At 41.7% G+C, this 11,354-nt stretch overlaps 2 protein-coding genes and 1 pseudogene across 2 annotated transcripts; 1 reads left to right on the top strand and 2 right to left on the bottom strand.

The window, feature by feature from the left end:
* Window positions 1-1,171: 1,171 nt before the first annotated feature.
* LOC136505519 (uncharacterized protein At5g64816-like) lies at window positions 1,172-1,929 on the bottom strand. Its single transcript, XM_066500686.1, has 2 exons — window positions 1,802-1,929; window positions 1,172-1,693 (listed from the first exon to the last, which is right to left on the bottom strand). The coding sequence occupies exon 2, from the start codon at window positions 1,679-1,681 to the stop codon at window positions 1,304-1,306; it is 378 nt and encodes a 125-aa protein (XP_066356783.1). The 5' UTR covers window positions 1,682-1,693; window positions 1,802-1,929; the 3' UTR covers window positions 1,172-1,303.
* A 954-nt stretch (window positions 1,930-2,883) lies between these two features.
* Window positions 2,884-5,739, top strand: LOC136468452 (mitochondrial import receptor subunit TOM40-1-like). The gene is made up of 7 exons (XM_066467028.1): window positions 2,884-3,038; window positions 3,207-3,213; window positions 3,578-3,646; window positions 3,730-3,813; window positions 4,042-4,137; window positions 4,238-4,345; window positions 5,695-5,739. The coding sequence occupies exons 1-7, from the start codon at window positions 2,884-2,886 to the stop codon at window positions 5,707-5,709; spliced, it is 534 nt and encodes a 177-aa protein (XP_066323125.1). The 3' UTR covers window positions 5,710-5,739.
* Window positions 5,740-6,125: 386 nt separating this feature from the next.
* On the bottom strand, window positions 6,126-11,129 carry LOC136505511 (uncharacterized; annotated as a pseudogene).
* Between the last annotated feature and the right edge of the window lie 225 nt (window positions 11,130-11,354).

The following is an 11,354-nucleotide window of genomic DNA, read 5'->3' as shown; positions in this document are numbered from 1 at the left end:
CTTTATTACCATGGATATAGGTCCATCCCATTTTTTCTTCTTCATGTTCTTTATTGAGAAGGTCTTCTATATTCTCAGTTCTATTAGCAAGATGGTTGATTAACCATTATTGCAAACCAGAGACAATGTTTAACCCACTGAAATTTGATAGATGCAATGTTCTTAAGGCAATAAGGTGAGGTGTGGTACTCTTGTTGCCTAGGCAACTAGGTGACACGCAGCTTGTGCAATCCATACACCCTTAAGAACCTTTGGCAGGTGGGAACCATATACATAAGAAATGCCTAAATGTATTCAAAGAAGTATTACCTTATTGCAAAATGCAAACTAGTAGTCTTAACACTATCGGATCTCATCTGTGGTCACCTTGAACCTAACAATAATTTATGGCCCCCCACTATCCCAAGTTCTCGACAGCGCAACTGGCATTGTTCTTTTCACACGAAAACCATGATCTTGTTATGAGAATAAGAAAGAAAGACTTACCTATTACACTGTTAATACAGCTCTGGAAATTCAGAAACCATAATGGTACTGAGTTAGAAAAGTAAACCAAACAGCCATCTGACCTCCTAGACAAATGCAATTTGAAGATGGTATTGACATTGCTTTTCAACAAGAAACATGAGGTACAATCAGGATGGTCAAACAAAATGAGGCATTTCGTCAACTAATCGACAAATTATCTAAACTGACATAATCACAAACTTGGATATTTGCATTTTGCACGGAAAGTGGGTACTCCAACAAGCAGGAATAATCTATCATGGTACTGACAAATTTTAACTCTCAGAAACCTTAAAAACCACACATCTAAAATTTTGAATATAAGTTATTTAAAAAACAAAGATTTTGAATATGAAGCCCACAAGTATTTTAGAGTTCACCTCTTAGCTTAAACTGTGAAGGGTGATACATGTCATTGTACAACATCCATCACACCACCCTAGAAACATATAATATTCAATTCACAAAAATAATTTAATTATTAGAAGACATTAGCAACCTACTAAAAATGAATACCGAAACCAACATTCATCCTGGAGGACTCACAGGCTCTGTTGTGACTCAAAAATCAGGATATGGCACCTAGTACGCACAATCAGTTAAGGATAACAAATTCTGCGGTAGAAATGTGCAAGAACTAATGGAATTAAAGACATAACAGCCATGACCAGAAACATTTACTCGCTCCAATTCCTTGAGATAATGACGGTTATCAATGTCTGAAGTTCGTCAACCATGATATGGATAGAAGCAGATAAGAACCTGACTGGAGTGCCGCACGATAGCGAGATGGCCATTACATGAGGGTTGAGGAGAGTTTGAGGCACTCGCTCTGGCACCTCTTGAGGCAGACGTCGTTCCAGTTGGGCACCTGGTGCTGGTTGACGCAGACGGTGCGCGCGCAGGCGTCGGCGCAGGCGTCGAGTTCAGAGACGCCGCAGACGGTGACGCAAGTCTCCGGTATGGGGTCCTTGGAGAAGGCCCCCACCTTCTTGAGCATGCGCTTGGAGGTGCACACGCGCTCGCAGACGAAGACCTCGTCGGAGCTCTTCTCCCGCCCGCGCGCCGCCTTGAGGCGCTGCTCCTCGTCGCGGCGGCGCTTGATGCGGACAAACTGACCCGCCACCAGCGCCGGGATCGCCGCGCCCAGCAGAGGCCACCACGCGTCCACCATCGCTTCGCAAGTCTGCGGGGAAATCGGGGCTCACGATCAGATTTGGTCGAATCCCAGGAGCCACAGAGGAAATCGTGAGGCGAGAAGGGGAAGAAAGAGGTGGGGAGTTAGGGGTGGCACCTTGGGATGAACTGATTGCTTGCCGACGCGTGGACGAGAGGCGAGGAGCTAGCCGGAGGAGGGCGGCCAGGGTTTTAGGCGAGGACGAGGTGGGCAGGGGTGGGGCGCTGCTTCTGCTTCAATCTGTTCTGCGGGGGGCAGGAGAAAGGATGGTGGCTGGAGGCGGCCGTCGGGCTGTAAATGGGCCGAAAGCTTGTTTGCGTCTTCATACTGTTTGCGTAGCCCACTAAAGTTTTAGAGTGCGAACTCTGAATCAAACATTTTCTTTAACTTTGGCCATCAACCTCTAAAAAACCTCCCTCAAAAGGAAATCCCACTAAAAATTTTAAACACTCTCATTTTATGAAAATCACGTGTACAGTATAATATAAGATTCCCTTTGTAATAAGCTATTGCTGAAAACTGTTGAGATGATACATGCATTGAGGCATAATAAGCTTCATCTTACACGGGGCGAAGGGAACAACTCTCATGTCAACTAAAAGGTCAAGACAGCAATTTACAGCCTAACTGCTATGTGCAATTTATTACTCCGTACTATACACAGTTCGGTGCGAGCTTCATAAAACACAGCACGCCCAAATCACTTTGTCAGATCAACCACCATTTGCCGTTAGCGAGAGAAAAATCTCTGGAGGAAAAGGGAAAATGAAGCCTCCATATTGGTGAAAACTTCGCGACACCATCTCTTATTATCAGACCGGGAAGGTTTGGCCGCCAACCAGCCTGGCCACGTCGGCCGAATTTCCCCTCGCGACGCAACGCGGCGGGTCGCGCGGCCTAGGGTTTCGCCCCTCCATCGCCAGTCGTCCCCACGGCCCCGCGGCCAGCCAACCGACGCCCTGACGCGCCGGAGGCCTCTGGCGGCGGAGGAAATTTCGTGGTGGCCGTGCATGACGGCGGGGAGGTCACGTCAGCAGCCTCGGCGGTGGATCTGGAGCGGCTGCTCGCGGGGCCCCTCCCGGCGGCCGATCTGAGGCTGGACCACGCCGTCGACCTCGCGCAGCCAATGGAGGCGGTGGATCTGCGTCGAGCAGCCGGATCCAGCGCAAGCCCTCCCCGTCTCCATTGGATCCGCCTGCATGGCCTCCACCGATGACCGGTGCGCGGCCGCCACGGTGGCGCGCGTCCGCGAGCTGGCCCCCGCTGCCCCCCGCAAGTGGCCGGGATGCAGCTCCTTCGACCTCGCCTCGCACCCGGACCTCAGGCTCGCCCGCCGCATCGGCATCGGCCATCGGTATAATGGAAGTAATTAGGAGGGGGGTTCGCTGAGTTACAAAGAATTACTTCCTGGCCCGAATTTCTCGGTTGGTTATTGCCCAGCAATTGGCAGTTTGTGGAATCCTGGATGGAAAAGCTCAGAAGTGTTCATAAACTCATGTTATTTCAATTGTTGTACATATAGCAATAAGGTTAAATACTTGCTCACTTCTTTTATTTAAAAGCCTTGATCTGCTTCTATGAAATTCCAGTACTGCACTTCCTTGGTTGAAGCTAAAAAATATGCATGCACGCTGCTTTATGCCATGTACGGTAGCACCGTAGTGAAGTTTTCTCACAAGTACTTAGGCTCATATATTATCTTAGTTGACCTGATAAATCAGGTTTCTTGCTTGTGTTTAGCATCTTTTTTAGACTTCTGTAACAAGAGCCTCACAACTCATCTTGGAAACGCACAATTGGCGGAAGCATTGGATAGTTTGATATATATATTAAGCTGGGGAAATAAAATGTTTTTACCTGTATCTGATGAAGCTGTATCTCGTATATGTGCAGGTTGCGACTGCCCAAATTGCAACCACTGGAATGGTTGCGCTTAGTTATGTACACAAAGTATCTGAAAAGGTGAGTGTTTTTCATGTCATATTTAGTGCTTACATCTTTTTTCACTTTTATAGCAGCTTCATTACATAAGCAATTGTGTGCAGGTTTCACTTGCATCTGATTTCATGTACAATCAAATGACAAAGAATGTAACAGCAAGGTTTGGTTATGATTATATGCTGAGACAGGTATCCTTGTTAGTTTCACCCATTTGTTAATTTTTCCATGCTTCAAGTTGTTATTGTAATGCACGTGTTAGATAAAACGCTTGAGGGCCTCCATTTTTCATGAGTTGGGTTATGTCACATGAATATCAACTGGGTCTTTTTGGCTAAGAACTTATATTGTTCTATGGGGTTACGATATTCAGGTTAAGTGAATATTAAGTCAAAATATATTGATTATCGAATTTGCAGTGTCGATTGAGGGGGAAACTGGATACCAATGGCGTAGTTTCTGATCTTTTGGAGGAGCGATTGACTCCGGCCGTCACTTTCCAGTTGTCTGCAGAGGTCAGTTTGAGAAACTTACTCTACTATTTAGTACTCCGTCTGTTTCTTTTTATATGGCGTGTGACAAATTAGTGAGCTACTTTCCTATCTTACTTGCAAGGGGAACTTCACAAATGCTGTTTCAAACTGCCCTTGCAAACATAGTGGAACCAAATGGAGACGACATGAAGTGGGAGAAGAGACCTTGTTATCTAGTATAGTGTTAAATGTAAGGGCTACAATAACTGGTGAAAAGTGCACTCCATGCCCCGCCCTCCTCCCCTCAATCTCTGTTAATTAGAGTTACTTACAGTTCACTTAGGAAAGGATGTTGGAGACATCCAAAATCTTTGCTTTCCAGTTTTTTAGGAGTCTATATGGCCACTCGGCAATTTCAGCCGACCACCCGAACTTTGAACCATTGAGTGCGCAGGTAGTTTGGTTTCATATTCCGGGTTTGCTGACTCTAACCAGCAGTCTATACCTGGTTGTCTAGAAACTTACATGCTTTATATTTTATATGCAAGTGGACTTATTTGCTTCCTGTGTGCTCATCAGTCCTAGTAGGAGGATTTGTGATGCTGTGAAGCCTACGATTAGTCGCATGTGAACATCTTGCCAAAATTGTGAACCACTCTGAATTTGCTCAGAATGACTTGCAGTTTGCAATGGAGGGAGTATCAGGTATACTCCATCTGTTCCAAATTATAAGATGTTTTAGCTTTTCTACATATATTGCTTTAAATATGTATCTATACAGTGTGTGTCTAAGTGCATACCAAAAACTATGTATATCTAAAAAAACAAAACATCTTATAATTTGGAATGGATGGAGTAGTAGAGTTCAAGGAATGAGGGTTCCTCACAATCTGATACATATCAAATGATGAACAAGTGGTTGTTTCTTTAGTACACCTGTTTACAAAGATCCTCGTTTTTTTGTAGTACTCTATAACAGCCAGTCAGTCATTCTGTGTACCCAGACACCTCACAGTCCTATGTATAACAGATTTACTGCAGTCATACCACTTGCAATCTTTTATGAATCCACTGAAATAGCGTTAGATGATACAAGTCATTTAGTACAAGAGAAATAGCATTTTATATGATAGAAGTCAGTCAGTACAAGAAAGTATGCTTGCAGCAGAGATGATGTGCCTTTATTGTTGTTTTTCTGCAGGGATTTTAGCATGCTTATTTTTGTACTAGATTAACCAGTTTTGCAAGACTTCTTTCTTCTGAACCAAGCCAGAAAGGTGGTTTGAGCTGTATATAGTCTGTTGACCTGATTTGTTAAGTTACTAAGCTTCTACCAGGAAGGTAGCACGCTCTTGTGGATTATGAAACGGTTATATTTATTTTAACAAGAGCTTAAACATTCTATATAAATGAAAAAGGTAGATGTTAAGATTTGGAAATAGTTAATTAGTTGCTTCTATATGGATTTATAATATTCAAGCAAGTTCAGGTGCCTCATCACAATTCACAAATTGGCTATTTTTATTCCTAAATTGTTTTTTCACACAGCTGTTGTACCTAGACTTAATACTAAATTTATGGCTGATGGCTGAAATGCAGAATTCATGGGTGTAGGCCACGAAGACGCAAATACACGGGTAAGGTAAAGGCCATTTCCTTACTTCTTCGAATTTCTAATCTCTATGTGACTCTAGAGAAAGAAAAAAACATGCTTCATGGTTGGTGTGAAAATAGAAGCTTTAGAATATTTCTCATGCAGTGTGAAGACCTAAAATAGTTTATTGCATTGGTTCCTATATTTTTGCTACGAAATGTCATCTACCACATCAATCATTTCATGTTTACAATTCTGAGTAGTTTTACCATGTTAAGTATAAAAAGACCTCCAATCGTTCAGTTCTTGTGCATAACATATCTACATTAAACACCTAATATTGTTTCCATTTGAATATTAAACATCTTTTTTACCTGCGTCCTAACCAGGTGATTTGCCAGTGCGCGCGATGGCGCGCGTGATGGACTAGTTAACATCCAACTGCATGGTGCCCTCTAAAACAAGACCTAAGGTTCTTCTCTTTTCAGACGCAATTGAAAGTTCTTCTCCAAAAATGCCAAGGTTTCCGCATAAGAAGGATCGTTCTTGTTAACTGGCTTACATGAATTTATATGATCAGTGGACGGTAGAACCTGTAGAGAAATAAAAAGAACATAACAGTAATCACTTGAAATTTGAAAAAATTAGAACCAATGAAATTATGGAAGCATACGAGGAACAAAAATGGTGGAAAAATTGTGGGAAGCGTCCATATGGCTTAGTAGCTAGCCTATGTAATCTAAATTTTTTTTGAAGAAGCCTTGATTCTTCCGATGCTATCCCAAAACTAGTTTTGACTATCAACATAAGTTAACATTGACATAATCAGGATTAATATTGAACTGCATCACATGTGATGATATGTTAAGGCCCTTACGATAATAAGAATTCCATCATTTGCAAAACAACAACAATAATTCCATGTGCAATGAATTGTGAAATATACTTACGACAAGCTCCTCAAAGCCTGGGTATGCAGATTCAATTGGCACTATCTCCATACGAAGTGCCCAACCACCATATCCTTCAACAATCGGTGTGACCTGGGTCTGTCATGGAACCAATTATTAACATATATAACTTAGTATTATGGAAGTGGAACTTGGCAGTATGAATGTTACTACCTCACTAAAACTAAGAACATCAAGAAATCCTTTGTTGTGGCGTTGACGCACAAAATCGTTCAGTTCAACTAGTCTTGGAGATCCACTTCTTAACTCCCCAATCTATTGAAATTAAATGTCAGAACATAGAGGAATGGAAGACCATACCGAAGGAGGAATGGAAACTATCAATTTGTAAGCAAGCTTATCAAATGAGGAATGGAAGACCATACCGAAGGAGCAGGACCAAACACTAAACCCATACGCCATGGCATGTCTGCAAGTTTACTGCCAAAATACGGACAACTATAGAAAACCTGTGATGCAGAAATAGTTAGATCGTATTCATAGGCACACAGATAATCACAAAATTCAACACACAAAACTACATACCAGCCCAATAGTATTATTCAGGAACTTGTCATAGTTATTCAGCTTTGCTTGATATAAAAGTTGTTTAACCACCGGTCCTCCCATGCTGCAAAAGTATGAAAATGAGGAGAAAGCAAGTCATAAGTTATTTCAGTAACTAGCAGTTATATAAGTGAGGAGCTAGCACAACAAATATAGCAACACGCCATAACAATTGCATGGCCAAGTGGCATCATAGACCAAACAACAATCCTTACCTGTGTGTCACAAAAATAACAGGCCGACTACCAATCCCAGCAGCCACCAACTTCCACAGCAGCATAGAGCTCACCTCCTATAAAACAAATAGGATCTTGAGTGAGAAAACAAACAAATAATCAGTAACATGAAAAGAGCTACCAACATATATACCATTGGACAGAAAATCTTGAAATGTAGAATTATGTTGGGAAATCACTGCAGTTGCACAATGAAAATTTCCAGCAATAACAAAAAAAGGTCCACATATGCCACTACAAAGTTCAAAATAGTTGGAGTGTAACTTGTAATGTTGACAAGCTGGGTCCAGGTCCACATATAAAGGGTATATAAGGGCACACAAAAACCCAAGGTTCTTTAGTTGGCCCAGGAGATAATGCCGAGAAGGAGGCGACCATGCACACAGCATAAAAAGCTAAAGAAATCTCAGAAGTTACCTGAAGAGGCGGCTCCGGTCCATTGCGTCAAATTTGTCTACGTAAGTTATTCGAAATTGGTAAGGACGTTGAAAAGTTTAGAACCAACAAAGTTGGTATCAACAGAAATATTCAAATGTACCAGAACAACTCAAATATAGAAAGGGACCAATACAGATATCTAATTGTGAGAAGAATAGCAGGTGAAGGGAATTGATGAGACATCAAAGACAAACCTTGTATTTGACTGTAAAAAACGTACTTGAGGAAAATCTGTCGCAAGCCATTCTCTTGGCCAGCATGTGCCCTCTTTCCCAGCATCCTCATCAATGCTTTCCACCAAACCAGCTTTGGTAGTTGATGATTTGTCATCAGCAATTCGCCATGAGTTGAATGGGCCACCACAAAGGCCATGGACAAACACAACATCCATCAAAGGGACACTTTTGGGTGCAGCTTCGGCATCATCTACAGAGTTCGCAATTTCAGAGCCAGGATCTTCAATACTTCCATATTCCTTACAATTATCTCTTGAAACTCTTAAAATCCCAAAACCACTATTATCCACATGAACTTCAAGAGGTAACTCTGGATTTAGCAAGAATAGTGCATCTCCAAACTGAGGACAGTTTCTTTTATACTCACTTTCTGAATCAGGATATTCATCAGAGGGTTTTCTTGCATTTGGACTCTTGGAACAGAATATGTTCAATAATGTTAACCTGCAGTAGCTATTTAGTTTTAAATCATTGCAAGAAATTCGTCCACTAGCACAATCCTCGAGCCATTTGCACCATACATCATCAGAAATAATTTCCTTCTTTGAATTGGGTAGAAGAGAGAGAATGGTAAGCAGCCGTCCAGCATGCCTTCGGATATGTGCTGCAGGAGGAACCCGTACACTTGAGGGATCAGTGGTAGCATCAGTTGATGAAACATTAGAAGCCACATTCTTGTCTTGCACTTCTCGAATACGAGATGCATCATATGCTTCAATTGCAGCAAGTTTCTCATAATCATCACTAAGGAGGATGTGCCTCAACAAGGGAAGAGCTCCTAGAACAGCTATTCTCTTTTGGCATGCGCCATCCTAGGAACAAAGCTCAGCTAGAGCTTTTATTCCCTTGAGCATTGCTGATGCTGAGTCAGCAGCATCAAACTTGGGTGGATTCTTTTTGTTCATATTCTTTAGAGCTGTAGCAAATGGCTCAAGAGATAGAAAATCAGAAAGTGGTCCGTTATCTTTGTCAACAGACCCGGGTTCATAATTCAATTGGGCGCTTGCTAATTTAACAACAGCGCTACCTAATTGATTCAAGACCTGAGTTGCATTGGAAGCATTATGGTAATCAACTGGATTCTGTCAGTAACACAAGTTGTATTAGGATGGTAGGATGAAGAACAAGAATGTGAACAAAAAAGGAAGATATATACCAGTATAAAGTCATTAGGATTATCAGGTAACACGATAAATTCTACAATGCAGATCAAGTTTATAATGTAGCATGGTAATATTAGATCAAAAAACTTGACAGCAGGCACATGCCTACATGTATTGACAATAAATGATGGTACAATTAAATGATAACTTTGTTACAAAACCAACATTCTAATCAAAAAAGGGATTCTGGTTTCTGTCAAAGACTGAATGTTTTAAAGAACATGCCTATGTCCACAATGAGACAACTAAAAAGGGCGTACCCAGTGCAGAGAGCTCCCGCTCTGTGCGGGGTCTGGGGAAGGGTGTTAGTGGCAAGCCTTACCCTTGCCTGTGCAATGCGAGAAGACCGCGACTCGAACCCAGGACCTTCCGGTCATAGACGGTAAGACTCTACCGCTTGCACCAGGCCCGCCCTTCTCCACAATGAGACAACTCTAACAATCTATTATAATTATATAAAGAGCTATGATTGTTATGTTTTTATAATGTGTACTAACAAACTACCAGAAAAAACATCATCAAAGGTATTGCAAACTGTGATGATGTCTAAGGCAATACGATAGATTGAAACTGTACTTTTGTTAGAGCTAGAACCTATCCATTTTAATGTTGTGACTGTATGTATACATGCTTAGGATCTTTAAAATGTACCAAACACTCATCCAAAATATATTTTGTACTGATATAAAAGAAATGAGTACCTTCACTTTCTCTGGTTCAGGCTGTGTGGTTCCTTTTGAACTTTGGGCCTTATTGTCTCCAAGAATCTCAGAAAGGACAATAGCTAACCATTCCTGAGAAATTGGCACAGAAGCTGGACCATAATCTTCAAGTATGCATGAAAGGATTTTCACAGCTGTAACATGTGTTTTATCTGATACAGATTTATCAAAAAGCCATCTAAGAAGAATGCCTAACGATTTTTGAGATTCCTCAAGTGATAAAGGAACTTCACCAGCATATAGCAAACTCAGAGCACTTGCTATTGATTCTTTCATACTGTTCTAGCCATTCTGATTTTCTATCTTTTTTGCGATACTACGAAGAGGATGAAGGCCCTTCTTCCTTATCACAAATTTTGACCCATTACACCGCATCATAGATAATAGGAACGTTGATAATGACAATTGACCCAATGGCATGTCATTGTTTGCAGTAGCCTGAGAAGCTGTAGAAAGAAGACTAGAGCACCAATCAGGAACTGATGGAGCCAAGGCCAAATTCTAGTCTTCTAAAAGAGCTCGAGCCACCAGAGTTCCATGCCACTTTACAGTTCTTTCAGCTGCTTTCCGCGCAGTTGTAACTGCATGCCCGTCACTATCAAGTTCTTGAATACGAGTGCGATTCAGATCTGAAGCTATAGCCCAGTTTGCAAGAGCCCATGTAGCAAAAGGTACAGCTACATGCTCCCTCTGCAAATCATCCCAAAGCCCTAGGACAGCAGAAGAGCTTGATTTCCCAGGCAGTGGAGACTCAGCAGCAGTCTGTTCCACCACAAATCTTTTACTATCATATGGTACATCCAAAATATCATCGTCTGAGTTATCCAACTCCAATGAGTTATTTCCTCTAGAGAATCCCAATATTGTGGTTCCACCAAACACCTTAATACCTATCCCCTTTAATCTAGTGTCACCATCATTACTGCTATTATCCTCATGGTCATCAAAATGCATCCCCCCTTGCTTAATAACGTCAATTGCTGTTGCAATATCGCTTGTATCAGCATCAGCAGGCAGCAAAGGCTTAAACAACGAGTAGTCTGCATTATCGCAGTTAGACATGATGATATCCATAAGTGCAGCCACAAGCATGCTCCTCCCTTTAGAATGATCTGAACCATCAAATGAAGATTTCTGTTTCAAAATTGAAAATATATTAGGTACAAGCAGATAAGTAACTCCGCCTATATTGTCTCAACATAGTAGGTCCCAAGCCATAGTAAAGGAGGAGGGTTGTGATAGGCGTGGCGAGCCAACGTTAAATCTAGCCATTCTAATGGAGATGAAAGCCAAATCAGCTTTTTATAGGAGGAGATCTTAATGGGCATGTAGGTACTACAAGCAAAGGTTTCG

This window comes from Miscanthus floridulus, chromosome 1 (genome assembly GCF_019320115.1).
Source record: "Miscanthus floridulus cultivar M001 chromosome 1, ASM1932011v1, whole genome shotgun sequence".
Taxonomy (NCBI): Eukaryota; Viridiplantae; Streptophyta; class Magnoliopsida; order Poales; family Poaceae; genus Miscanthus; species Miscanthus floridulus.
Note: the sequence above shows the minus strand (reverse complement) of the source record. Positions and strands in the feature narration are given on the sequence as shown.